Source organism: Pyrgilauda ruficollis, unplaced genomic scaffold (genome assembly GCF_017590135.1).
Source record: "Pyrgilauda ruficollis isolate IOZ18807 unplaced genomic scaffold, ASM1759013v1 scaffold6, whole genome shotgun sequence".
In the NCBI taxonomy this organism is placed as follows: Eukaryota; Metazoa; Chordata; class Aves; order Passeriformes; family Passeridae; genus Pyrgilauda; species Pyrgilauda ruficollis.
In genome coordinates, this window is record NW_024527710.1 from 2,951,104 (window position 1) to 2,975,949 (window position 24,846).

Below are 24,846 nucleotides of genomic sequence, written 5' to 3' on the forward strand. Positions count from 1 at the left end.
GCACCACTGCAATAAGTTAATGTTTAGCTGCCATGTGATGTTAAAACCTGTATTACTTGTTCAACTTACAGAGACTTGCCTTCAAAAGAAATTGGATAAAATTATTTATTATATTTTCAAGGTGCATATTACACTGACTATATTGAAGAATTCAGATTCTTCTCTGTAGCTTTTCAGTATTTTCATTTGTCTCATATAGTCATTCCTTATATGTCTAGAATTCCTGGATGTCTCAATCTTTGCAACAATTTTTTGGTTTTTCTGAGTTATGCTTAATATGTAATATGCTCCAAATTGTCATGGAAATGCAGGTGAATGTAAGAAGGTACTATAAAAGCACATTTACCTTTTGACATTGTAACAAACACTGCATTGTACAACTAGCAGTCGATTTCCATCTTTTACAAAAACCCTGCATCATTAGAATAACATTCAGTGTTGTTATAGCTGGATAGGAAACTTAAGAATTAATAGGTAGCAATAAATCAGCATAATTTCTACTGCTTGGACATTAAGATATACCAAAGCTTTGGTGTGGGCCTACAAAAATGGATGACGTGTGAACTGCAGAATGGAAACATGTGAATGGAGAGGCTGTATAGTGGATAACATGTCCATGTGACTTATGTTCTACCTGTGTGGTTTTTCTGCATCTGCTCCCCCTGTCTTTAGAATATTCCTTTGGGTTTCCACATCCTGTGAACACCAAGTCAGTGCATGTTACATGATTCCTGTTACTGTCATGGCTTATGTGGCCTAGCTTTTCATGAGAGTTGCCTCTACTGAAGCTTAATCAGGAATGTAACACGTAACTGCAAAAGGCTGAAACAGCCTTATTTTTTAGCATTTAGCAAAGCCTGGGCACAAAGAGTACTTGAAGAAGAACTAAACATTTCAGTGCTGGAATAAAGCACCTGCTCTCACAGATGATGAAGATCTCATGTACTAAGTGAAAAATATAGCCCCTAATGAACATATGCCAGGAGCTGTTTGGATCTAGATGGAACAGGAATGAAACATTTAGATTCTTGCCAGCCATATGGGACACTGACATTGCACAATTACTCCCAGCCTGTCATTCCAAGGCTTGGCATAGAGCACTGGATGAAGTATGGGCTTGAGATTATTCAGCAAAATGTTAAAATGCTTTGCTCTGTGGCCTCCTCTTGTGTTCTGTTGCATGTCCATAACCCAGCTAAACTTGTGCAAACCACTGAACTGCAGAGGGAGGGGATGCACAAAGCGCAGCCATCTGGGCCTGCTGAATAGGGAGAGAAGAAAACCCTGCGAGAGTCACTGGCTGTTACTAAAGCCAGGATTGCTTTTACAGGAGTGCCAAATCTTACTAATTAATTTTCAGATTTATACTTCAGGGTGACTCTGGCAGTGATTATATTATTCAAAAAACAGTCACAGACTGTTCTTGAATCTTCAAGCACAAATCTCTCAATACTTTGTGAGCTCCTAACATTTGGTTTCCACATACACATTTTTCCTAAAGAGTAAGACATGCCAAAAAGACTTAGCTTATCCTTACAGTAGTATTTTGTAACTGATCTTTTCATCAAAGCAGATGAAAAAGTGCACTTTGATAAGTGCACTGAACACCCAAAGCCATAACATGTTATGTTTGTCTCATTTTTATCCCAACACCTTGGCATAATCTTTGTGCCTGAAGTCTCATAGACTAAAAGCATCAGGACTGGAGACTCCCAGCTTCTGGCTTTGACTCTGCTAACACACTGCATTAAAAGAAGTCACAATCAATTCATAAAGACAAGAAGGATGGGCAGAAACCAAACCTTGTATAAGAAAGAATGATTTTACTTGAACTTAATAGTGTTCCCACAAATTTCAATTTAATGGAGGCTTCCCACAATGTATGAAGAGCTGAGAGATCCCCTGGTAAAGAAGAAATAGGTAACATTTCTCCACTTTATGGCACTAATGTAGAATTACAGAATGTCTGGGGTTAGAAGGAACTTTAGAGATTACCTTTTTCCAACCCTCCTGCCATGGGCAGGGACAACTCCCAATAGACCAGTTTGCTCAAACCCATGTCCAACCTGGCCTTCAACTGGGACAGCTTCTCTGGGCAACTTATTCAGGCTGTTCTTACCAACCTCACAGTGAAAGACTTGCTCATCTGTGTTAATATGTGTCCAGCTAAATGCTCCTTCCTTATTTTGGAGGAATATTCCTTTTGCGGGTGTTTTGCGGGGGGGAGGGGGGGGGTTTGGGTGTTGGGGGGTTTTTTAAGGACTGTAAGGAGCCTGCAGCTGGTTTTAATACCCTGCCCAGTAAATGACGGGAGCCTGTTCACAATCAATGACACGCGTTATGTATTAACAGACTTTTCCATAATTGTCCCCAGACAGCGCCCCGAGCACTTTCTGGCAGACACGAGGGGAACTCGGGGGTGGCTGTCAGCTCCACGGACTCCGGGCTGTCCCGGAGGGGGAAAAGGGACTGGGACAGCCCCAGGGGCTCGGGGCGGGCGGGGCTCGCCTCGCCGCCTCAGCCCCGCCTCGCTCCCTCGCGGCTGCCGCGTTCGCACCTTCAGGCAGCGGCGTGAGCGGTGGCTGAGGCGGCAGCCGCTCGCCCTGCCCGCTGACAGCCGCCGTCGGCCGCCGGTGCCCGAAGCAGCTCTTCCCCGCTGAGCCGAGCGGAGCCGGCGGCGCGGCTGCGGCGGCAGGCGGGGGAGCGCTCCTCACCGCTCCGCCTCCGACCGCCGCCCGCTGCGGGGATGTGTGATTGCCATGGCGAGGCGGCTCTTCCCGGGGGCCTGGCTGAGGAAGCCGCACTCCGCGCAGGTAGGCCGGCGAGGGGCCGGTGCCGGCGCCCGTCCCTCCCCGCAAAGTTCCCTCCGGAGCGGGCGCCCCCCGCAGGGCTCTCGCCGGGCGGGAGGTGACGGCGCCGGGCACGGCCGGCTGTGTCGGGGCACGGGAGCAGGTGGCGGCGGCCTCGGGGCCGCGGTGCCTCTCGCCGCCGCCCGCCGGTGGGATCGGGCCTCTCCCGCCGCCTCCGGGCGCAGCGCGCTCCGCGGAGCGGCCGGCGCAGGACCTGTTACGCGGCAGGCGGCGCGCGGCTCCGCGGGCTCACGGCGCGGCCGGCGGGGCAGCGACACCTGCGGCACTGCCGCGGCCCGGGAGCCCCGTGCTGAGCTCCGCGCCCCTGCCTTACACCTCTCGCCCGTGCTGCAGGCATCCATCCTGGCAGCGCATGGACCACAGCTTGCAGGAGCAACTCATGCCCTTTTTTGCGTGTTTTCTAAAAAATTAATGTCGGGCACTTTTCTAGTGCAGCTCCATGCATTTCCTTATATGTTCGTAGACACACTTTTGTATTTCTATATGCACGTACATGTTTGCGTTACTTCAGTTAGCAGAGTAAGGATGTTTTGGTTGGAAGTGCTGTGGCTGTTGTGTTGTAGGAAGTTCTGTGGTGAAATGTTAGTCAGTCATGACATTGTGGTAGCTTGATGATTTATCCACTGGATTTTTCCTTATCAGATGGGTTGTATTTTAACTAGATTGTCACAAAGGTGAGCATTTGTTGAATTTGAGGAGATAAATAATGTTTACTTTTCTTATACATGCTGCTTATGTGTTTGTCATCTCTTGATATGTTTAGTGATTGTTGGATAAAAAAATTTTAAACTTCATATTGGTGTATTTTAAAATCTTGAATGTTTGAATTTCTCCTCATTTGGAAAAGTTCCAGATGAGGAGAAATCTTGTTCTCTTTCTGGAAGTACCTGGAGTGGGGTGTAATGCTTAATGAGAAGAATACAGATCTAATTTTACCCTCTTCAGTATCTGTTTCATAGTATGTATCTGCAACTGTGGGTCACTTGGGTTTTAAACCAAAAAAGATTACTCTAGATCTATTTACTGAAGTAGACACTTGTACAATATTTGGATTCCCATGGTATAAAGCCCTCAATACAAATAAAAATGAGTTAATAATTTATACGCTACCTTTCAAATGAGGAGTCTCCAAATTGTTTGCCTCCTTTGCCTTGATAGTCTTTTTCTTATCATCATATGGTGATACCTGATGATAGTCTTCTCTGCTCTTCTCAAAATTTAATTTAAGGCCTTTCAAGCAAAATACATTATTTTAAATCTGCTAAGAAACAAGAAGACAGCAAAATTATTTATTAGAAAAGCCAAAGAAGTTAAATGTTTGTTTCTACTGCAGATTTTTAAAAAAATTCTGATTATGCTTTTTTATACTGAGAGGTGATTTTGCATATTCTGTGGACTTGTTTTAGGAGAGCTAATAGTGGCTTTGTGACCTTAAACATATTTTTCTGTGTTAGTGAATGTATGTTGATATTTGATGCATCCATAGAATGGCAGCAACTATCAATATATTGGCTTTTCTTGTCACTGCATGTTACTGTTGGTACGTGACAAATGTAGTCATGATTTACACTGATTGCTGAGTGCTTTATTGAGATTTGTCTCCAAAGGAGCCAATGCTCTCTAAGTAAGTGGTAGACTTAACTCACCGAGGGCCATGGGCAAGGTGGAAAGACTTGCAATGTTTCTATGCAGCATTTCAAGTAGCACACCAGGGGAGATGTTTGTACAGTGGAAGGTTATCACTGAGTGAATTCCAGCCTTTGCTGGCTGGTGTTCCAGACTTCTTGAACATTATGTTGTGAAATGAATTGCCAGAACATCAGGTTCTGTCAGACAGAACTTAATACTGTTCCAGCTTTTCTGCCCTCATGGGAGCAGGATATTATGAGCTGGGTTGCAACACATATTCTATGGCAAATGTTCTTTTGCTTTATGCATGCTTTAGCTTTTGTGCAGAATGCAAGACCCATAGGTGCTCAGTTGATGATCTTTGAGCCTAAAAAAGACGTCCTGCCATGTGTCAGCTCATGTAAAAGGAGCAGGGCACACTCTTAGCTTGGCCTAAAACTTTGTGTTAGGTCCTCCCTGAGTCTATGTTGAAGTCCTGTCACTATAAAGAATAGTAACTCTGAAGTACAAAGCTTTGCCATTGCTTAGACTGCAAATCATGTAATGATAGTAAACAGAACAAAAAAAAAAAATACCCTAACACCTGAAAAACGTTTAAACACCACTAAAGACCACAAAAATAATTTAATTGTATTTATGGGATTTTACAGCTGGGTGATAAACACTGGGATTTTGTTTGACAAGGAGAGTTAGTGTCCCAGATTTAAAGGACATTGCCCTGAAGTTCTTTTCTGATAGCCTCACAATACAATTGGTAACTACAGCTGAGGACTAACCAGCAGGATTCCTTATGACAAAAATCATGTAAAGAGCACTTGCATGTGTGGAAGTTTGACTTTATAGATTCTGGATCAAGTTTACAGACTCTTTAGAGGTGCCTCATGGACTTCAGTAATGTACAAGAGACTGTCTTTGAAGGGCCAAAGAATAAGCAAGTTTAAAGCCCCACATAGCAGAAATTTCCTAAATAATCTCTTAGCTCTAAGATTTTAATCCCTTCTGCTCTGTTTAACCTTTAAAGGAGAGATGTCCCATTTTCCATCTTGGTCATTATTTTATTTCAAAAGATACCTCACCTCTGTTTCCTCACTTTGGTTACTCAGGATACAAAATAACTCAAGACACCGGCATAATCATAAGCACTGTCTGCTTTTAAAGATGTGAACGTGTCCCGTTCATGGCATCCAAAACAGTGTGGGCTAATGCTCTCAGACATCATGTCAGCCTACCTGAAATGCCTCCTGTGAGAGACAAATCAACCTGAACAGAGAACAAAACAGAATTTCTAACATGATTGGCCTACTTTTTTTCATCTGTCCTTTTCTATTGCAAGTATGTAACACAAATGGAGCAAGCAATTCTGATTTGGAGATTACTACACTATGGTTATGTGTAATACTTTCCAGAATTAAGCTCTCTACTATTAAACAAAGAAACACTTTCATACTCTTCAACCACAGAAGTGTTTTAAATAAAAAGTACACTTACCAAAAATCTGTCAAGTTATGTTGCATGTTGATTCACTACTCTCCATATGCTTTGGAGTGCATCCAGGCTTGAGTTTTGCCAGAAGTGGTTTTCCAGTTCTATTTCAGGGGACAAATGTCTAATTATTATTCAGTGCATATGACTTAGCAGAATATACAAGTGATGGAAGAAGTTGAATCTGTAACATCAAGCATTGCAAGTGTTTCCCTCATTCTTGAAGTCCTTGGCTCATATTTAAGTCTTCATGGAAGAGTAGAGTTGAAAAAAGGAACTGTTTCCTTGTTTTGAACACTTTCTTCCTTTTTTTGGTAATTTTGGAACTCTGTCATTCTGTTGCCCTAAAAATGTTCTTATGACAAGTTTCCTGGCAGTTTGTCACAGTTTCAAATGGAGTCCATCCTTATGTGTTGTTCCCTAATGCTGTCTGGGACTTTTGCTCAGAAACGTGTTCCAGTGCCCTGCACAGCAGTGTAAGTCCTTGTGTTCAGGGTCCCTCACCGCGTGACCAGAGCAGCTCAGTAAAGCCCTGTCCCCTCAGCAGGACAGTGTGTGGCTGTGCCAGCTGAAGTGAGCTACATGTGTCATTGCTCACAGACCCGTTCTGGGGAGAAAATGAAAATTTGGGAGGGCAATGGATGGGAAGAAATCAAATAATGATCATGCCTTTTGCCGAACTTGATGAGGAAGTCCTTATTGAAAAAGTAATTCCCTTTGAACCAGAGAGTGGAGCCTTGGTTGTCTGTAAGCAGAGGGATACTCTTGTCCATGTCTGAACTGGCTGGGCAACTTCTGCAAGTCAAAAGCTGCATGACTCCATTGGCACAGTGCTGAGCTCAAAATAAATCTAGCTTCTCTGGAACTTCCTGCCAAATACATGATGTAGTCAGATGGCATTTGGGGAGGATTTTCAGTCTCAAGTACATTCTCTTTTGCCTAATGAGGAGGACAATATACACAGTATCCATACTGGGAGAATGGTCAATATTCTGCAGTGGTCCTGAGGCCTGCAGGCTGCTGCTGGTCTCTGAGGTTGTACTAAATGGATACAATAATACAAAATTTAATTAACAGCACTTTGGTTTAAAGTGTATTGTAAAGGTTCATGGAAGGATTCAGCAAGAAACACTGAGGAATAAAGAGGGTTTGTTGTCCCAGAAGCTTTGGTTCCCAAGCAGTTTTTACACATGAAACAGCTTTCCCTAAAATTGTCGGTTTTATTTCTGTTGATCTTCCCCAGATTTTACCAGCAGTTTTCTGTGCTTCATGTTCTGCTACATAATGGAGTTATTGGAAATACCTTAAAAAAACCCCCAAAATTATAAAAACCTGTCTCTAAAAAAAATCACTGGAATAAAAGTTAATTGTAGCTCTATCCTTTTTTAACCAGGTAGTTTTAAGATTGTCAAGTGAGTGTGTGTGAAGGCATGAAGGAGTAGGGATGCACAGCTGAGGCATGTGGCAGGACCACACCTTTATGGATTGGAATCACCTTTGGGTCTTTTGAAACTGACTTTTTCTGGATTTTTTGTTTCCAAGAAAAAGGGTATAATGCATGCTGGTTGTTTGTTATATTTTAATAAATACTAATATATTACTCTAGTCTTTCTGGTTAAAAAAAAAAAGTTGCTTATTTGAATCTGCTGCAGTTCTGTGTACATATGTGATGGCAAAACTGATCATGATTACTATCTTTCTTGGGACATTTTCCAAATGGAAATAATTTCTCCATGATGTACAGTCAAGTTAGAACCTGTCAATTTGCAAAAGAGATGAGATCACAGGGAGGTGTGTTATGGAGGCCTACAAAATCATGTCAGATGGGGACAGAGACTGTTCACTCTTCTCTTCCAATACATGAACTAGGGGGTCTCAAACAAAGCTAATATAAATCAGACTTCAGCAAAATAAAGTCCAGTCCGTGACCATGGTAGTGGATAGTAGACATGTGAATTAATTGCTGAAGTTTGTTGTGGATGCTAAAAGCTTATGTGGATTTTTAAGGGAATCTGGTAAATTAGTGAAAGATTTGAGATTTACTAAATATAGAGTATCACATCTGGCTTAATAAGTTCTTCTAGAGGAAACTGGGAGCACACTTGGTGTATTTGATAATATATCAAATGTTATCAGTCTTCAATAGCATATTTTTATAGCTATTGCTGAAGATTAGGATACTGATAGAAATGGATCTTATACTGACCAAACATAGCTGCTCTCATGCACTTCCTTATATCCTGCTGCTAAAGCTGATCCTGATCTTCTAGTTACTTTCTGATCCTGATGTGAATATGAAAATCATCCTGTTAGCACACCAGACTCTGAGGAGGAGGAAAAAAAAAAGAAGGAAAAGATCAAAACATCCCTCCTACTTTGTAAGACACTTAGCTCTCCCTCAGTTCTTAATTTCAAGGAAGGAGTCGGAGACTTCAGCATATGGAACCTGACCCTGATATCCATCCTGCTCATTGTATCTCTATATTGCATATTTACACATTAACAGATTATTTTTTGACCAAATTCCCGGTTTGTTGGGTTTGATTTACCATGAGTGGAACATAGGTAACTGGTCTTAGAGAAAAATGCACTTAATTGAGCTCTGGGGGTTTATGATTTTGATCAAATTGGTTCCTGCAGTCTGGCTTGCCCCATAAGGGTCTGATACCTTTTCTTCTATTTATTTGTATCTCAATTTTCCTTCCAGTTACATACATCAAACTGACCTCCCCTGTCAGTTTTCTCACTGAAGGAAGCAAATGTTCCATATAATGCAGTCTGCTTATTTTATCACTGTGGAAGTCAAATTCCTTAGAGATGAAATAGTAAATGTACTGCTGCTCAGTGAATTACAAATAGTACTTTCTCTTTGTGTGCTCTAGGTCCGTCTGTCGTACGTGCGGATCAAGTATCTCTTCATCTCCTGGTTGGTCGTGTTTGTTGGCAGCTGGATTATGTATGTTCAGTACTCCACCTACACAGAACTCTGCAGAGGCCATGACTGTAGGAAAATAATAGTGAGTGTATTTAGTATAGCTTTCTGAAGTGTTTGACTAATTCAGTCTGTGCCACATGTGATTTAATCAAATTCTCATACTCCATCATGTAAGATTACAACTTCTGTTACTTCAGATAAAACCAGTTGTGTCTCTTAATGATATTTTGGCATAGGGTTATTAGATTTTTTTCTTAGATTTTTCTTTCAAGACTCAGGTGTTGGAAGAGATACAGTTGTTGCCTCCTTTCCTAGGCAGTTTGTGAAATATATTTCTCCCTGTTTGTTTCAGTGTGATAAATACAAGACTGGTGTTATTGATGGATCAGCATGTAGTAGTCTTTGTGCTAAAGAAACATTGTATTTTGGAAAATGTTTGTCAACAAAGCCCAATAACCAGGTAAGGCTTTACTCATCCAACCTAGTTTTATTATTTCCCACTGAAATGTCACTGTCTGGAACGTCAGGTAGACCTTAGTGTCAGCAAGTTGAATCTGTTTAATACAGATTATTTCAAATTTTATTTGCTGTGACAGGCAGAGCGTGTGTGTGAGTGTATGTGTGTGTATATATATACCTCTCCATATATATACACACCTAGACAAAGATACAGTGTAATAAAAATTAATATATATAATATGCACCTATATACAATAATAGAAATTAGTCCTGTATGTAGAGGGGTGTATGGTTATTTTATACTACATGTACACATACAATATATCCTTTCACAGTTTGCCAGACTTGCACACCTTGTACATCATACTGCTTTCTCTGCTATCCTGCATCACCAATAGCAGCAGCAGCCTCGTAACAAGCTATGCAAAGGTGGCAGTGATGCCAATCTGTTGTTTGGGAAGCTGTCTGTTTAGACAGTGCAGTGTCTCCAAAGTACCCACAGCAGTGGGCTGTCTTTGGAGCTGCCATTGTTCAAATTGCCATATTCATTGTTCTGCACACAGGATTCAGTTTCTGATCTGTGGTGACCCTTAAAGCAGTGGCTGGAGGACAGGTGGTCTTCAGATGGACTTCTACAGTGTTTTATACCTTTTCTCCTCTTTTTCTTCATAGATCTATTTAGGAATCTGGGGAAATCTGCAAAGTGTTATAAAATGCCAGATGGAAGAAGCTGCTCAACTTGATTTTGGTACTGACCCAGAACCAAGGAAGGAAATAGTCCTATTTGATAAACCAACAAGAGGAACCACTGTTGAGAAATTCAAAGAAATGGTATATAGTCTTTTTAAAGTAAGTATATTCTAATTTATTCTATTTTGACAGAACTGCTTGTTTTCTTGAAGCTGGAGAGAATATAGAATATACCCCATTGTATGAGCCTTGTTCAAGGATATGCTAGAAAAATAATCAGCATAAAAATAGTTTTTCCCAGAGATGCTTATCTTGAATTTGAAGTAACTAATTATCAGGGCTTTTCCCTTACTCTTTAAATGATGAAATTTAAATGGCATTCATCTTGTATGTCTATATTTTGCTAGTATTGGTATAGAAAACATGATGTAAGGCTGATGTCAGTTATCATGCATTACAGCAGCTTTGTCTCTAACAATGGTGAGCAGCAGGTGTGTTAGGGTAGTTTTTAGGAAAATTTGCAAAAAGTTGACCTGCCTAGCTGAAAATGGAACAGTTCTGATTCCAGCAATGACTTTTTTCTCTGTAGTCCTACAATGGAGGTGGTTGCGCCAAATAACAAAACTAAGCATTTCAGTGTAATTATGGGATTTGTACTCCGTTTTGTCTTGGTACCCTTAATAACTGGACAAAATGTAATTCATAACATTATTCCTCTACATTTGTAAGGTCTAATCAGCTGAAAACTAAACCTGATCTAAATTTTTGAATTCTTCATACTTTTTCTTAGAGAACATTGAACAAGCTACATGATACAATTTTTCTAAAGACTGATCCGATCAAGAACAATGATTGAATTTTAATATTTGCATTTTGAAGTGCAGAGAAAGGTAGTTCTTTCAAAAGGTTGTATGCTCAGTGCCTATGAAAACAGAACAAAAAGGAAGCTCTGCAGGCAGCTGATGGCAGGTCCTGTTACATCCATAACCAATGAAAATCACAACATACCCAGTTATTCCTATTATTCATAGAAGCAGAGTAACAGGAGGCAGTGTGACAGATGGATTGGGAGTAGTTAACGAAGTCATACTTAATCTTTTTCATTTGTTGCTTTCAGGCAAAACTGGGTGAACAAGGGAATCTTTCAGAACTGGTTAATCTCATCCTGTCTTTTGCTGATGGAAACAAAGATGGAAGGGTCTCTTTGCCAGAGGCAAAATCTGCATGGGCACTCCTGCAGCTAGAAGAGTTTCTGTTAATGGTGATCTTGCAGGATAAAGAACATACTCCCAAGCTGATGGGTTTTTGTGGGGATCTCTATGTGACCGAAAGAGTTGAATATACCTCTCTCTATGGAATCAGCCTTCCATGGATTATAGAACTTCTCATTCCCTCTGGCTTCAGAAGAACCATGGACCAGTGGTTCACGCCATCATGGCCAAGAAAGGCAAAAATAGCTATAGGGCTTTTAGAATTTGTGGAAGATATTTTCCACGGACCTTATGGAAACTTTCTTATGTGTGATACAAGTGCCAAAAACTTGGGATATAACGAAAAATATGATTTGAAAATGATGGACATGAGAAAAATAGTGCCAGAAATTAATTTGAAGGAAATAATTAAAGATCGTCAGTGCGACTCAGATTTGGACTGCATTTATGGTACAGACTGTAGAACATTATGTGACCAAAGCAAAATGAGATGTACCACTGAAGTAATTCAGCCAAACTTAGCAAAAGCTTGTCAGCTCCTTAAAGACTATCTGCTTCGTGGTGCTCCTTCTGATATCCATGAAGAACTAGAGAAACAGCTGTACTTGTGCATTGCCCTTAAAGTCACAGCAAATCAGATGGAAATGGAGCATTCTTTAATACTCAATAACTTAAAAACTTTACTGTGGAAGAAAATTTCTCATACAAATGATTCATAGTTCTCCACCAGCAGAAGAGAATACTGATGCCTGCCACTAGAGGTGGCCTAAGACATTTAATAAAAATAATCTGCACCTTTTTAAAAAGATATTTCTTTACTCAGATTTTATTAATGGTTCTTTCAGTCCTGCCCTTCAGTCAGTAACTCGGGACAGGGCTTCTCAAAGAATGAACATGCCACTGAATGACCCGGCAGAGGCCAGAAGTCCTTCTGGTGTTCAATGCTGTGTTACAGAAACAAGAACTCTGCATGCTTGACTGTTCTGTGCACTTTGTCAGATCTTGAACAGGATGAAAGTGTTCACTGTGCCACATCAGCTGAGGGTACATTCTCCATTTTTGTGAAAAACATTGCTCACTTGTGAAATACCTGCAGTGGATTTTTTCCTAAGTAGTTTTGTGAAGAATCACCACTACTGCAAGTAATGTGTCCAAGTCCAAGCTGCTGTTATGAATAAACTGAACTGTGAGATTGAAGTTTACTAATACCTTAGCATGGCAGAATTTGCACATTAAATAATTTTCAACTGTGGGAAATCAGAATTTTATTCTAGAATGGCTAGATTGTAGTATGAGACAAATCAGATTCTGTTTACACATTGTTACCTCATGTCTTGGTTTAAGTAGTTCAGCATATTTAATTAAGTCATTGTACGGTGAGCCCTGTGGGAGCCAACCATTTTAGAGTATTACTTCTTGAAGTCATCTATATGGTTTAGCAGCAATACCAGCATCTGTTTCAAAACTTCAGTGAAAACCTTTAACCCAAATTAAGCTGTAGCAAACAGTGAAAAGCAAGGACTTTGTGGACTAAGCTATAGTATGGAAACTGAATTTTTAAAAATACTGAATAGCAAATGTGTCCAACCAGTTAAAAAAAAAAAAAAGTTTGCATAGTGCAGGAATCTACTGTATGACATGAGAAACAACTAATAGTTGTGGATAGTCTTGTCTCTTAACTGTCCCTCCACATTTAGCTACAGACCTGTACTTCAATCTTCTTAATTACTGCAGGAAATATATAAACAAGAGCTAGACCTGAATTTTAGGACAGAAGCTGGATTGTTCAGGATCGTGCAATACTGCTTAAATGCGAGCCTGTGAGATATTTTCCAGCTCATTCCTAGCTGTTACTAAGTGAGCTGCAGTGTGATACTATTGTTTTTTTCTAGTAGCATCTATGAGTCACTGTTAAGACTCAAGTCATGAGTAAATAAACATCACCTGATCCTGGCACTCCACAAAGCATGACCACTCTACCACCTTTAATCTTCACCCTTGTATTTTTCAGATTTACATCTGTGTTCATAATTATGCAGAATTGGATGTCCATAATACACCTGAATACATGCTCAATACTTACCTGCTGAATGTTTAATTTATAAATGCTTTAGGTATGAAGTTGTTCAATCTTTATGATTTTAATGGCAGTCATCTGTATACTTCTGAATCCTGGCCCCTTAATTCATGTTCAGCAGAGTTAAGAACAAGTTTTAAGTATTTGAAAGGTTAACTGCTCTAGGTATCCTGTCTTAAATGCATTCCTAGAATGATGACACTGGCGTACAGGACCACAATAAAGTAATTTCTCCATACCAGATGTAATAATATGCAGCTTGGGTTAAGATTGTTTTGTGAACATCAGCCTTTCAGTTTAAGAAATACTATGCTCATGCTAATTATTGTCTTGAACTTGCTAATGTGCTCCAGCTATGAACTAAAAAGTATTTGTATTTGTAACCAGCAATGCACTAAAAGTGTAAAGTGGTCACGTTCTTGTGAAAAAATCTGACAGTGACTGCTGTTTGGGCAGAGATTACTTAAAATACCCAAGGTCATTGGGTATCTTATCTGGAGAATATGTTTAATAGTGCAGTTTGTTGTACACAATCTTAATTTTTATTACTGTTGCATAAAGTTGAAGCTTTCATTGGGAAAAAATATACACTTTTGTTTACAATAAATCACAGGCCTCTTTTTTTTCAATAGCAGTATTTACACCAACTACCAGTATCTTAGAGCAAAACATTCCTACATGTAGCCTACTTTACCGGTGTTTAAACTGTGCAAACAGTTTTTCTAAGTCTGGTGGAAACCTACTGGCACACAGAAGTGCCTGTGAAGCAGATGAGGGAAAGGACCAGGGCAGGACAAGGCTGGTGAGGAACACTTCTCTTCCAGGTGGCTCAGCCTGCAGGCTGCAGAGAGAAACACAGACTGGGCTCTGGGAGGGAGCCACCCTTTAGGAGAAGATGAAAGCTGGTGCTTGGTGAGGGGGATGGAGACGGAGAGGGGAGGCAGGGGAAGAGTGAGAAAGTGCAGACTGGCAACAGGGGAAGAGGAGGGAGTGTGAGGGTATAAAAGCCATGGGATGCTCCTCAGAGGAACCATCTCCAGTTGTTCCTGCACCAGGAATAAACTACCTTGTGGAACCAGATGTTCTGGGCTCTACTAAGGGAACCCTAGGGGTGAACTGGAAGGGAACATGGTCTGGTGAGTGTGTGGGGAGTCAAGGGGAAAGGCCCTGGTGTGTAACTACCAGGGAGTCTCATTAATGTTTCCTTAACATGGCCTCTGTACCTACCCCCGTATATGCAACTTAAAGTGAATTCTCTTATCAAGTTAATAATGTGAAATACTCTGTTCAAGACAGTACCTGTTTCAGTAGCAGCCAAAGCTTGGAGGTGATAAGTGCCTGAAAGCCTGAGGTTATCTTTGGGCAGAGGCTTTAGAACCTATTGTGACTGCTCTTGGTTTTTTCCAAAGCTACATCCAGACTCCCCCCAGACATGAAGTATGCTGAAAGAATTGTGAAATACAGGTACAGCCTTTAAAAAAAAAAATTAAATCTTTCTCTAGTTAGAAGCAGCAAACTCTTATACTTAGTCCTTGATACTAACCATGCTAAAAATTAATCAAATTTACTTCCTCCTTCTTATAGAAGTAATTCTGATGCAGCAGCCTTGGTCTTTGAAGTCTGTGACCTCTCTTCTCTGTGAAAACTCAGTTCACACAGGACTTTGAGAGGGGAGAAAAAACCCTTTCAGGTACAGAATACCTAATAAAAAATAAAAAAGAACAAAAATATTCTCTCTTTTTATAAACTATATAAATAAGCTGGTCTTACGCAGTTGCTTCCTCAATAAATTTATTGCCACTTTTTCCAAAGCTTCACAGAAAACTGTGGAAGTTGTCTTAGCTCTCTGTTCTGCGCTCCTGGGCCCTGAGGAAGCTGGCCTTCTTCTGAGCAACACGGTCTTTCTTCTGGGCAAGAGACATCTTGGGACAATTCCATCTGCAATGGAAGCACAGTGTGCAGTAGATCCAAAGCAGAAAAGTAGCAGTGCAACATAACTGTGATTAAGAGTGCAGTGGAGAATATATTCCCACTTCTGTAACATGCTTTATTTCCTCATAATGATCTAAGGCTGTAGTTAAAACACCACAAAAAAGCATGGCTAGACACTTTTAATTTCTCTAGAGATAAACTCTGTATTCTCTGTGACTGAAGCACAGACGTTATCAAGCCCAATGCAACAGCTGTGTCTTGATTTCTTTTCTCACACACCCTTAAAAATCAAAGCAGTTTGCTACTGACAAAATAGTCAACGAGCTCTCAGCTGAAGAGAAGCAGCTTTCCCACTGAAAACACTGGGACCTGAAGGTACACACTGTTCCAGATATTCAAGCCACAAACATTCTTCACTTTGATTTTTTAAATAGCTAAGAGCTCTTGAATTTTATATTCCTACTGCTAAATTTAACTCTGAAGTTATACAGAACTGCTTGTATCTTAATCTGGTCCAGAAGACATAACTAATGACAGAACTGCAAAACTGCATTACTTGTTCCACTGTAACTAAGATATCTCCAACAGAGAGGTCACACAGATGTTAAAAAGAATGAGAATTTTACCTCTTTTTCTTGACGTCTCTCTTGGGTTTCTTTTCATGGACTGGATTATCCCGTATAGCAGCATGGGCTTTTTTATACATTTCTTCCATCTTGGGAAAAAAAAGAAAAAAAAAATTAAATTTACCATAGTGGTTCAATTGTAGGTTTATCAGAAATCCAAGATCCCTGTGCTTGCATTGTCCCCAGGCATGCAATAATGCTGCTCTATCCCAAAGGCAGCTCTGGCTCCATAATGGCACAAATTTTAAGAATATCTTTGCTGGTGGTTAATTAAGACCACTAGATCTCAGCTGTGACTAACTTTTTAGATGTACAAAGAGCAATTGTCTATATAGTGACCTAAATTCTAGACACGCTTCATTTGAATACAAGCTACAACTAATATTTGTTTAGAAAGCAGATGAAGCTGGCATTTGCATTACTTTCTTTTTATAATTTGTTAGAAAAAACTAGCAACTAGGTGGGTGAATTTATAAAAACCCCAAAACCCACGGAAATTAAAGGATAGAGCATGAAGTTTGCTATAGCTTAAAAAGGGGATATGAGGGAGCTGTGTTTTAAAGCTCCAAGCTCACTTACTAGGACAACCAAGCAAGAATAATACAGGCAGCAGGACAAGCCATCTGGAAGGAGTTTAATACTTGGAAAAACTAGAAGAACCACCTCTGTATTCTTACTTATCTTCTAGTAATTTACTAAGTCTAAAATGTGAAGCAGTACTAAAATAAAGTGTATTACAGTCTAGACTTTCATGAAATGCCACCTTGGGCTCTCTGAATACATCACCTGGAATAGCAGAACTCCTTCTAGGGTCACACAAGCAGTACCACAGATTCGACCCACAACCACATGCTCACCCACAGTTATAAGCCCTACATCTGCAGAAATGACAGGCTGTGGGGCAGGATAAGGAAAGAGTAGAGAGTTTGTACAGAAATTTCTAATTTAGTTTATTGGGAAGGGGGGAAGTGGTCCAGCACATATTTAGGTCCTGTAAGTCTGATTTATAGGCAGAATATAAAGTTTCATAGCAGGCAAAAAGGTCCCAATTTCAGAAGTTCTACACTAATATCAGAGCCCTTAAATGAAGGAAAAAAAAATTTTCTTTGCATGGGTAACATACAACATGAGTCACAAAATTTTACATATCAGACTTATTTGCATGATTAGAGAAGTCCCTATCAGCATCTCTATTTAAATTCCTGAGCTCCAGCTGGATGAATCTTACCCCGTCAGGTGTTACATTGTTCTTTATGTACTGGGAGAACTGTTTCTTGTAGGCATCTTCATCCTCCTCCATCAGGTACCGCATGTAATCGGCCACGTTCTGGCCCATGATGTGCTTGCGGTGAACCTCAGCATTGAACTCTTTGCTCTCCGAGTCGTAGCCAGGGAAACGTTTGGTGCTGTCAAACAGCAGGTACAGTCACATTAAGGCTCTAATGCAGAGGCTAAGGTACACACTGAAATTACTCATTATTCTCATACATCAGATTCTCCTACAGAAAACTGAGAGATAGGACCCTCTTCTAAAAAAAAAACAAACTAGAAGTTTTAAGCTCATCTCAGCTGCCATCAGTCCCGTCTTGAAACACTGCAGTACATCATACACACGCCATGGACCAACTACAGCGTGCTCAGTCACTGCAAGTATCATCACGTAGCAGCCAACTCAAAAAAACCTGGACAATTAGCCAAGAATAGGACAGCATGGGAGAGGGTAGGAAAACACACAAAAGATCTCAATAGTTTCTTTCCTCCACTGCTGCTAGCAGAAAGCAGCACTCAACCGTAATATCAGTGTTAAGTAACAGTCAAAATACCCATGTGGAAATTCTAAATGAAGGTGGACTGCTCAGACTTACTGCTGTACTGACAACTGTAGCAAGTACCAGTGGGTTTGTACCTGGTAAGTAATTTTTTCACAGTGAAATTAACACCTACACACAACTTGGTGAAGACTTAAACCAAGCGAATACCCCTTGAAGATGTGATAAGAGCATTCACTTGATTTTTGGTAAAAGCAACAAGGTAGTTCTTTAGTTTCTGCAAGTTTCATAACATCTTGACAGTTTTAAGATTCCCAGAACTATCAGAATTGCATTTGTAGATTAAAAACCAACTAACAATAAACCTCCAAATCCAGAATCTAATTACATAGCCATTACCATGACAGTACAAAATTATTTCAGCATAAATTGATTAGTCTAAATAGACTGTCACATACAGAAGCATCTCAGGCTAACCCCAAAGAAATTCTTTGTAACACACATTACCTATGAGGGATAGACAGCCCCCCGTCCACCGCACCCTTCAGAGCACCAAAGACTTTGTTTCCAGTGGTAGTTCTGGCAAGACCTGCATCCAGGTAGCATGTAAAAGCACCAGGCTTGCCATCCACACTTTCCACATTGTACTCGTCACCAGTGACTTCAACTTGGCCTTCATAAATCTTATCGAGGCCAAATTTATTCAGAAGCTGTGGGAAAAGAAAACACTTTTGAAATTCCCTCCATTTATTGATAATAATTTAGAATTATTATTGATAATAATTTAGAATTACCACTACTTTAAAATGTGAATTTGCAGTAGAATCATATTTTTAACAAATTTCTTTACAAAAAGTATGTACCCAATACTAATATTGGGTACATATTAGTAGGCTAATACTAATCAGCTTCTTAACAACCAACACTGTAAGTGTGTCTGTTAAGTTCCAACCTTCTGTTCCTACAGGTACACCACTGAACTGATTCATGAACCCCTGTGGAAAATGGATGGCTGTTGTTTACATATTTTCAAACTCTACAAGGTGCGTTTCTTACATTTTTATCCTCCCTCCCTCCCTCCCTTTCTCCACCAAACTTAAGGGATGAAGTATGAAAGTGGGCTGCTGGAGCTGAGACTGCATGCTGTCATACCCCTCCCTTTGACTTGGCGGTCACAAGACACATCAAATCTGTGACGGTAGAGCAAAAGTTACAATTGTGAGGAGCCCAGAGACTCAGTGGGCTGACACAGCACTGCAGGAAGCGGTCTCCCTGTTCCCTGAGGGAGGCAGGGCAGCACAGCAGCAGCCCCAGGGCCGGCCCGTACGTACCCTGCGTGCCAGGAGCAGGCCGGTGCAGTAGGCAGCAGCGTAGTTGGTCAGGCCCACCTTGACACCGTACTTGGGCAGCTCGTGGGCGTAGGCAGCGCACACGATCATGTCCCCCTCGATTCTGGCATAGGCAATCTGGCAACAGACAAACGTTAGGGCTCCACCATTGGGGTTCCTCGCTTCCTCTGACACCTACTCGAGCCAACATGAATGCTGGTTCCGAGCGTGCAAAAACTGCCAACCTCTGCATGCAAGCTCAAGGAGTGGTGCTGCTTTGGTTTGTTGGGGGGTTGTTTGTTTGTTCTGCCCCATCCCATGGTTTGTTTGTTTCTGCAAAAGGAGTCATCATCTCCTCAAGTAAAGACACAAAGAATTCAAACCTGTATTAGACCAGCTAAAATGTCTGTCAGCAACAACTGGTAACCACCTTTCCACATCAATCGAGAGGCCAGAAACTGCCTACAAGACCAACCTTTCCAAGAATCATTATGAATGGGGATGAATTCTGTCCCACTTTCTGATACATCTCAAAAAATACAAGCAGCATGGCAACACTGTCAGTAACCTTATGGAATGATTTTATTAATCATGGTCGGAGACCATCATCATCCCAGGGTCTCCTGTGGGACAGTAGGACCATCAGATATGTTTCTGCTGTTCCTTTCACGTATGGAACCTTCTCCTTTTGACTCTCACACCTCCTCTCTACATCCAAATGTCGTCCCATTTTTGCAGGATTCTGACACACTGGAAAGGAACTATCAGTCAGATGTAAGCCCCTGTAACCACTGATTTTTGTTTTCAGTTTTAAAGATAAAATAACCTCATTAATGACTAAACTGTTCTCATCAGATAACTACTCTGTGAAAAACCAAGTTAAACTTAGCTGCTTCTTTTTTGAGTTCAACGACATATATTTATTATAAAACAGGCATTCCCAAGTTTTAAACTTCAAAATTAGTCAAAGCATTCTAAAAATTAAACAAGAAAAGTGAGCCACAGTGAGGAACTGCATATGATGCTACACACAACTGCATAGTAATGACCACAAAAAAAGCGCCTCCTGTTCTTGTTTACAAGCCTCCTTCAATCTCACAGGAAAGCCATCATAAGGCCTCAGAGCTTCACGTGAGCCACACAACACGGAAACAGAACTCAAAAGAGAAGGCACCTCTAGATACAGCACAAGTCAATGCAGGTTAACAGGTCACACTGTCAACATGGCTGTCTTCAGCCAAGCAAAAAAAGGCCTCTTTTTGAAACCCTTTAATTATAGCAAAAAAAAAACCAAAAAAAACAAACCCAGAGACATCTTCCCTCTCCCAAAAATGTTCTACTTAGCCCAGAATCATCACAGCAGTACAATCTTACACAACAAATAACCTCACAGCAAAAGTGCTAACACTTGTGAAACTTCTTTTCTGCAACGCACATGGTTTATTACTGAAGTTGTAGTAACACTGAAGATTGTCCTCCTCTAAGGAGCTATTTTACAATACAAACACTGTGCAGATCCGGCCTAAGAAACCTCGGGTGCTCCAAGCCTCCCCCTCTGTGCTGACCTCACCCTGGCAAGGCTGGCAGGTAAGCAGCAAACACCGCGGGCCTTACCTGGCAGATGATGTCTCTGTTGGTAACGCGCACAATCATCCTGTATTTAGGAGTGTTGTACTTGTTTTTATCTTGAATAACCAAACGTTTCCGAGCATAGTAGTCAGTTTTTCCCTCTGAAAAACAACAGTTGCAGTGTGCAAAATGCGTGCACAAACTAGGAATATTCACCAAGGACATTTAATTGTGTATTACAGGCAATTTAATAATACCTCTCCTTCTCCTGAATTTCACTTGGTATCTCTTGAAGTACGCCTTATTCTTGACAACTTTCACAAACCCCTTGGATAGGAAACATAAACTACGTGTTATTAACATATAACCCTGTAAGCCAACACCATTCTAACTAAACGTGCCACGAATAAAACCACAGTGCAATCAGGAATTACACAGATTTTTTTTGTATGTTTAGATAAAAAGAGCACCATAAAAATGAAATGGAAAAAAAACCACCCGGCACATCAAACCCCGTAAATTTTACCCCTGCACAGGAACTAATGTTTCAAGAGAAAACCCAAGTGTATCTTTTATCAAAGTATCTTTTAACCAAAGGCCCGTGCGCACGGACAGGAGCAATGACCGCGCTCATTTCCTGACACTCCCGCACAGCCGTGACTTCTCTGGCACGTTCTGCCACGGAGCCGCTTCCCCCGCAGCCCCCCGCCCTCAGCCGGTCCGACACCCGCAGCCCGGGGCCCGGCGCGGCTGCTGCAGGGCACCGGGGGCTGTATCAGCCCCGGCCGCGCGGCTCGGCCCCGACCCAGCCGCTGGCGGCGGGACCCCGCAGGACGCAGCCCACGAGGCAGCGAAGCCGGTAACGGGGCCGGGCCGGGCCCCGCCGGCGCCCCTCGAGCCGCCCGCGGCGCAGCCCCTTCAGAATGGCAGCCATTGCCACGCCGGCGCCGGGCGGCCGCCCCGAGCCCGCGACAATCGGGCTCCATCCGCGCGCGTAGAGCTGCGCGGCGGGCGCGGAACGACGGACGCGATGTCGCCGAGCCCCCCCGTGCCGGTACCGACCATCGTGCCAGGCACTGTCCGGTCCCTCAGGCCGGGGCCCGCTCCGCACAACGACTGCGCTCCGCAGCAAACGGGAAAAGGCCGCGCGCGCCGCGCAGCCGCAGCTCCTGCCCTGCCCGGCGGGGCGGGGCCGCGCTCGCGCCCTGCTGCTCCCTGCCGGCCCGGCGGACTCACCGCACTCACCGCGGGCGGTCCGAGCTGCGCCGCCGGGACCGCTGCCTGCGCTGCCCGCCGAACCCCCGGAGCCCGGGCCCGGAGCCCCACCGAGCCTCTGGAGCACGGGCCCGGAGCCCCGCGGGTGCCGCGACACCGCCAGCGCTGCCTGCCGCCGGGGCCCGTCACTTCAGGAGAGACACTGAGGGGCTGGAGCGAGTCCGGAGAAGGGAAACGGAGCTGGGGACGAGTCTGGAGAGCGAAGGGTTCTGTGAGGAGCGGCTGAGCGAGCTGGGGTTTAGCCTGGACAGGAGGAAGCTCAGGGGAGACTGCGTCACTCCCTGGCACTGCCTGAGAGGAGTTATAGTATCATGGGGGTCGGCCTCTTCTGCCAGGCAGCCAGCAATAGGACCCGAGGACGTAGTCTAAACCTACGCTAGGGGAGGTTTAGGATGGACATTGGGAGGATTTTCTTCACAGAACGAGTGATTGGACGTTGGAATGGGCTGCCCAGGGAGCTGGTGGACTCTCTGTCCCTGGAGGGGTTTAAGACTGGACATGGCACTCAGTGCCGTGGTTTAGTTGACAAGGTGGTGTTCAGTCAAAGCTCTGACTTGATGATCTCAGAGGTCTTTGCCAACTTAATTGATTCTGTAATATCAGAGAAACACAATGCTGAGGAAAAAATAATATTGCTATCATCTAGTGTCTACACATAATGCATGATCGCTTCCAAGTCTCCTTATGTATGTACCTTATGGGTAGTTATTAGCCAGAGATATATCACAGAGAAGAGGTCCTTCAACAGAAAAAAATCCGTGGATTTGGTCCTTTAAAAAGTCACCGATTATGTATATATTATAGGATTTTAGTTCCTGTCATTTTCTAGGGAAAATTCTCGCAACTGATCAAGCAGCAAGTAAGTAATAACATCAAACCAACCAAAATCTTAATTGAATACTGTTCTGACAATAAATTATAGCTGCTTGGGATTATTGATATTTGATGCATTAAAGCAAGAATATAGACTTGCACATATATATACAACAGGTCAAATGGCATCACGTTTCTTGACATTGTCAGGCAATAGCGAATCTCCATTCCTGATGCATTTGTCTGGTTATGCTCATTGACTTCACTAAAAAAAAACCCAACTAGTTATACATAAGCCAATATTAAAAAAAAATATTAGTTTGATATTAATAACCAAGAAAATGAAAGAAAAAATAAATGTTTATTACATCAGGCAAATACCAGCATGGTTCCTACTTGGTAGGGACCTGTCAGCTTCAGAAGTAATTTAACTGTCTGAAAGGATGGAGATTTGCCTCTCCTCCCTGGCAACTAGTGACAAGAGAACATAGCCTTGAGCTGTGCCAGGGGAGGTTCAGGTTGAATATCAGAAGGAATTTTTCCACTGAAAAGGTGGTTAGACTTTGGAAGTGGCTGCTCAGGGGGGTGGCATAGTCAAGATCCCAGGGGGAGTTCAAGAAATGGCTGGATGTGGCACTTAGTGCCTTGGCCTAATTAACAAGGTGGTGATCAAAGGTTGGACTCAATGATCTTGGAGATCGTTTCAACCTAAGTGAAAAATGATTTTGTGATGTAAGAATGAATCTTAGAAAGTTCAGAATTCTATGTGCTTTTCAATTTGTACAGAAAGTATCTCTAGCAGAGCACATTGTTTTTTGTCCCCTCTGGCATATAAATCCATAGTCTTCAAAAAGTCTGCTGCTACTGCTGGGCAATTACTTCCATGACAAATGCCTCACAGACAATGGTATCATAAGCAAGACTTGTTAGCCTTTTGTTAAACAGGGAAAAACAAAATCGATTTCTGCTCGTCTCTGTAAGAAGGCTTTTTACTCCTCAAATAGCTCACCACGGCAAAAATCAGCTGTTAACCCACCACACCCACATGCTTTCTTGCTCATTGCCACCCTGCAAAATGGAGACTCCAGCTGGATTTATTAGCCCCACCCCAGCATCTCTTACAAGTTCAGGGTGAATGGCTCCTCTGGGCTTTTTTCCCTCTGGCTTTTAGTGGCAATGTTTGTTGGAAGGGTGACTGCTCTTCATATGCACTCTGAACACGTTAAGGTAAACGCTAGTATTTTCAATGCTTTAGTGAAGTACCTTTTATTCATGTCATATTGATAGGGGGGAAAGTATAAGTCACCTTTTTCTCCTTTAATGCTATTTCTCAATTTCTCTTGTATGTGGTATTTTTACTTAGGTGTGTTCTGGAGAGCAAGGTATCAAGCAGGGGTTTTAGAGCAGTACCTAGTACTTATAAGTCTCTTGGACTGGCGAAACTGATGCTTGAGCAGCATCTCCTGCGAGCAGGGACTCTCTCCCTGTTTGTCTGCAGAGGACTCAAGGCAGTAAGACTGTTGTCTGTGACTGCACTGACCCTTGTGGTCACTTGTAGGAATTGTTTTGGATCTTTTTTTGCTGTTGCTTGCAGGAGAGTGACAGCCTTATTTCAATGAAAAAAGAGTTTGGCTGAAGGCCTGGCGATAGCCTGTCCCTGCTATTGCTGCATACTTTTTTTTTTAAGGGTGTATTCTTTGCATACTTAGCTGTAAAGTAGTGTTGTAGAGTACTGTGCTAGTGTTGGAATTGCTTTCATAAATATTTTAAAAATAAAATTAAATTATTAAAGGTCTTGTTAGAATTCTTCCAAATGAAAATTTGTGTATGGTTTTGTCTAGGAGTCTCTACTCACTGTAGAAGGACAATGGCAAATGCGCTCATTATTAGACGGGGAGCTGCTCCGGGCAGGCAGTCTCTCAACTGTTTGTGTAACCTAATCGGCATCTGGCTGAAACGTGTCTGACAAACGAGCCTGGGGACGGGCCCGTCTAGCCCGAGGCGGTGCTGCTCCCGGAGAGCGCGTTACCGTACGCAGCTCCTAGCGCAGAGCCGGCGTTATGGAGATGCCTGGGCAGACGCTCTGAGCGCACCAAACCCAGCTTTCCGTGAGCAGGGGCTTCGCCGAGTGCGGCGGCGCCGCGGTGGCTCCGTGCCGCTGCCGTGAGGAGCGGGTGCGGG

The 24,846-nt window shown here is 42.4% G+C and overlaps 2 protein-coding genes and 1 non-coding gene across 3 annotated transcripts; 1 reads left to right on the forward strand and 2 right to left on the reverse strand.

The window, feature by feature from the left end:
• Positions 1–2,467: 2,467 nt before the first annotated feature.
• Positions 2,468–14,968, forward strand: DIPK1A (divergent protein kinase domain 1A). Its single transcript, XM_041483101.1, has 5 exons — positions 2,468–2,813; positions 8,864–8,998; positions 9,269–9,376; positions 10,048–10,224; positions 11,183–14,968. Exons 1-5 carry the CDS (start codon positions 2,760–2,762, stop codon positions 11,993–11,995), a joined length of 1,287 nt encoding a protein of 428 aa, XP_041339035.1. The 5' UTR covers positions 2,468–2,759; the 3' UTR covers positions 11,996–14,968.
• Positions 14,969–15,127: 159 nt separating this feature from the next.
• Positions 15,128–21,768, reverse strand: RPL5 (ribosomal protein L5). The gene is made up of 8 exons (XM_041483102.1): positions 21,640–21,768; positions 20,835–20,904; positions 20,623–20,738; positions 19,012–19,146; positions 18,188–18,390; positions 17,140–17,317; positions 15,912–16,000; positions 15,128–15,291 (listed from the first exon to the last, which is right to left on the reverse strand). Exons 1-8 carry the CDS (start codon positions 21,640–21,642, stop codon positions 15,192–15,194), a joined length of 894 nt encoding a protein of 297 aa, XP_041339036.1. The 5' UTR covers positions 21,643–21,768; the 3' UTR covers positions 15,128–15,191.
• Positions 17,480–17,576, reverse strand: LOC121362256. The gene has a single exon (XR_005956476.1). It is a non-coding gene; the product is annotated as a small nucleolar RNA SNORD21 (small nucleolar RNA).
• Positions 21,769–24,846: the final 3,078 nt, after the last annotated feature.

Excerpts from the sequence above, each read along its gene's own strand:
- DIPK1A (XM_041483101.1), top strand. The coding sequence starts at position 2,760 with ATGGCGAGGCGGCTCTTCCCGGGGGCCTGGCTGAGGAAGCCGCACTCC. Across the intron at positions 9,377-10,047 it reads CAACAAAGCCCAATAACCAG|ATCTATTTAGGAATCTGGGG; the intron begins GTAAGGCTTTAC and ends TTTTCTTCATAG. Across the intron at positions 10,225-11,182 it reads TGGTATATAGTCTTTTTAAA|GCAAAACTGGGTGAACAAGG; the intron begins GTAAGTATATTC and ends TGTTGCTTTCAG.
- RPL5 (XM_041483102.1), bottom strand. Across the intron at positions 17,318-18,187 it reads GGGCTGTCTATCCCTCATAG|CACCAAACGTTTCCCTGGCT; the intron begins GTAATGTGTGTT and ends GCTGTTTGACAG. Across the intron at positions 15,292-15,911 it reads AGAGACGTCAAGAAAAAGAG|ATGGAATTGTCCCAAGATGT; the intron begins GTAAAATTCTCA and ends CTTCCATTGCAG.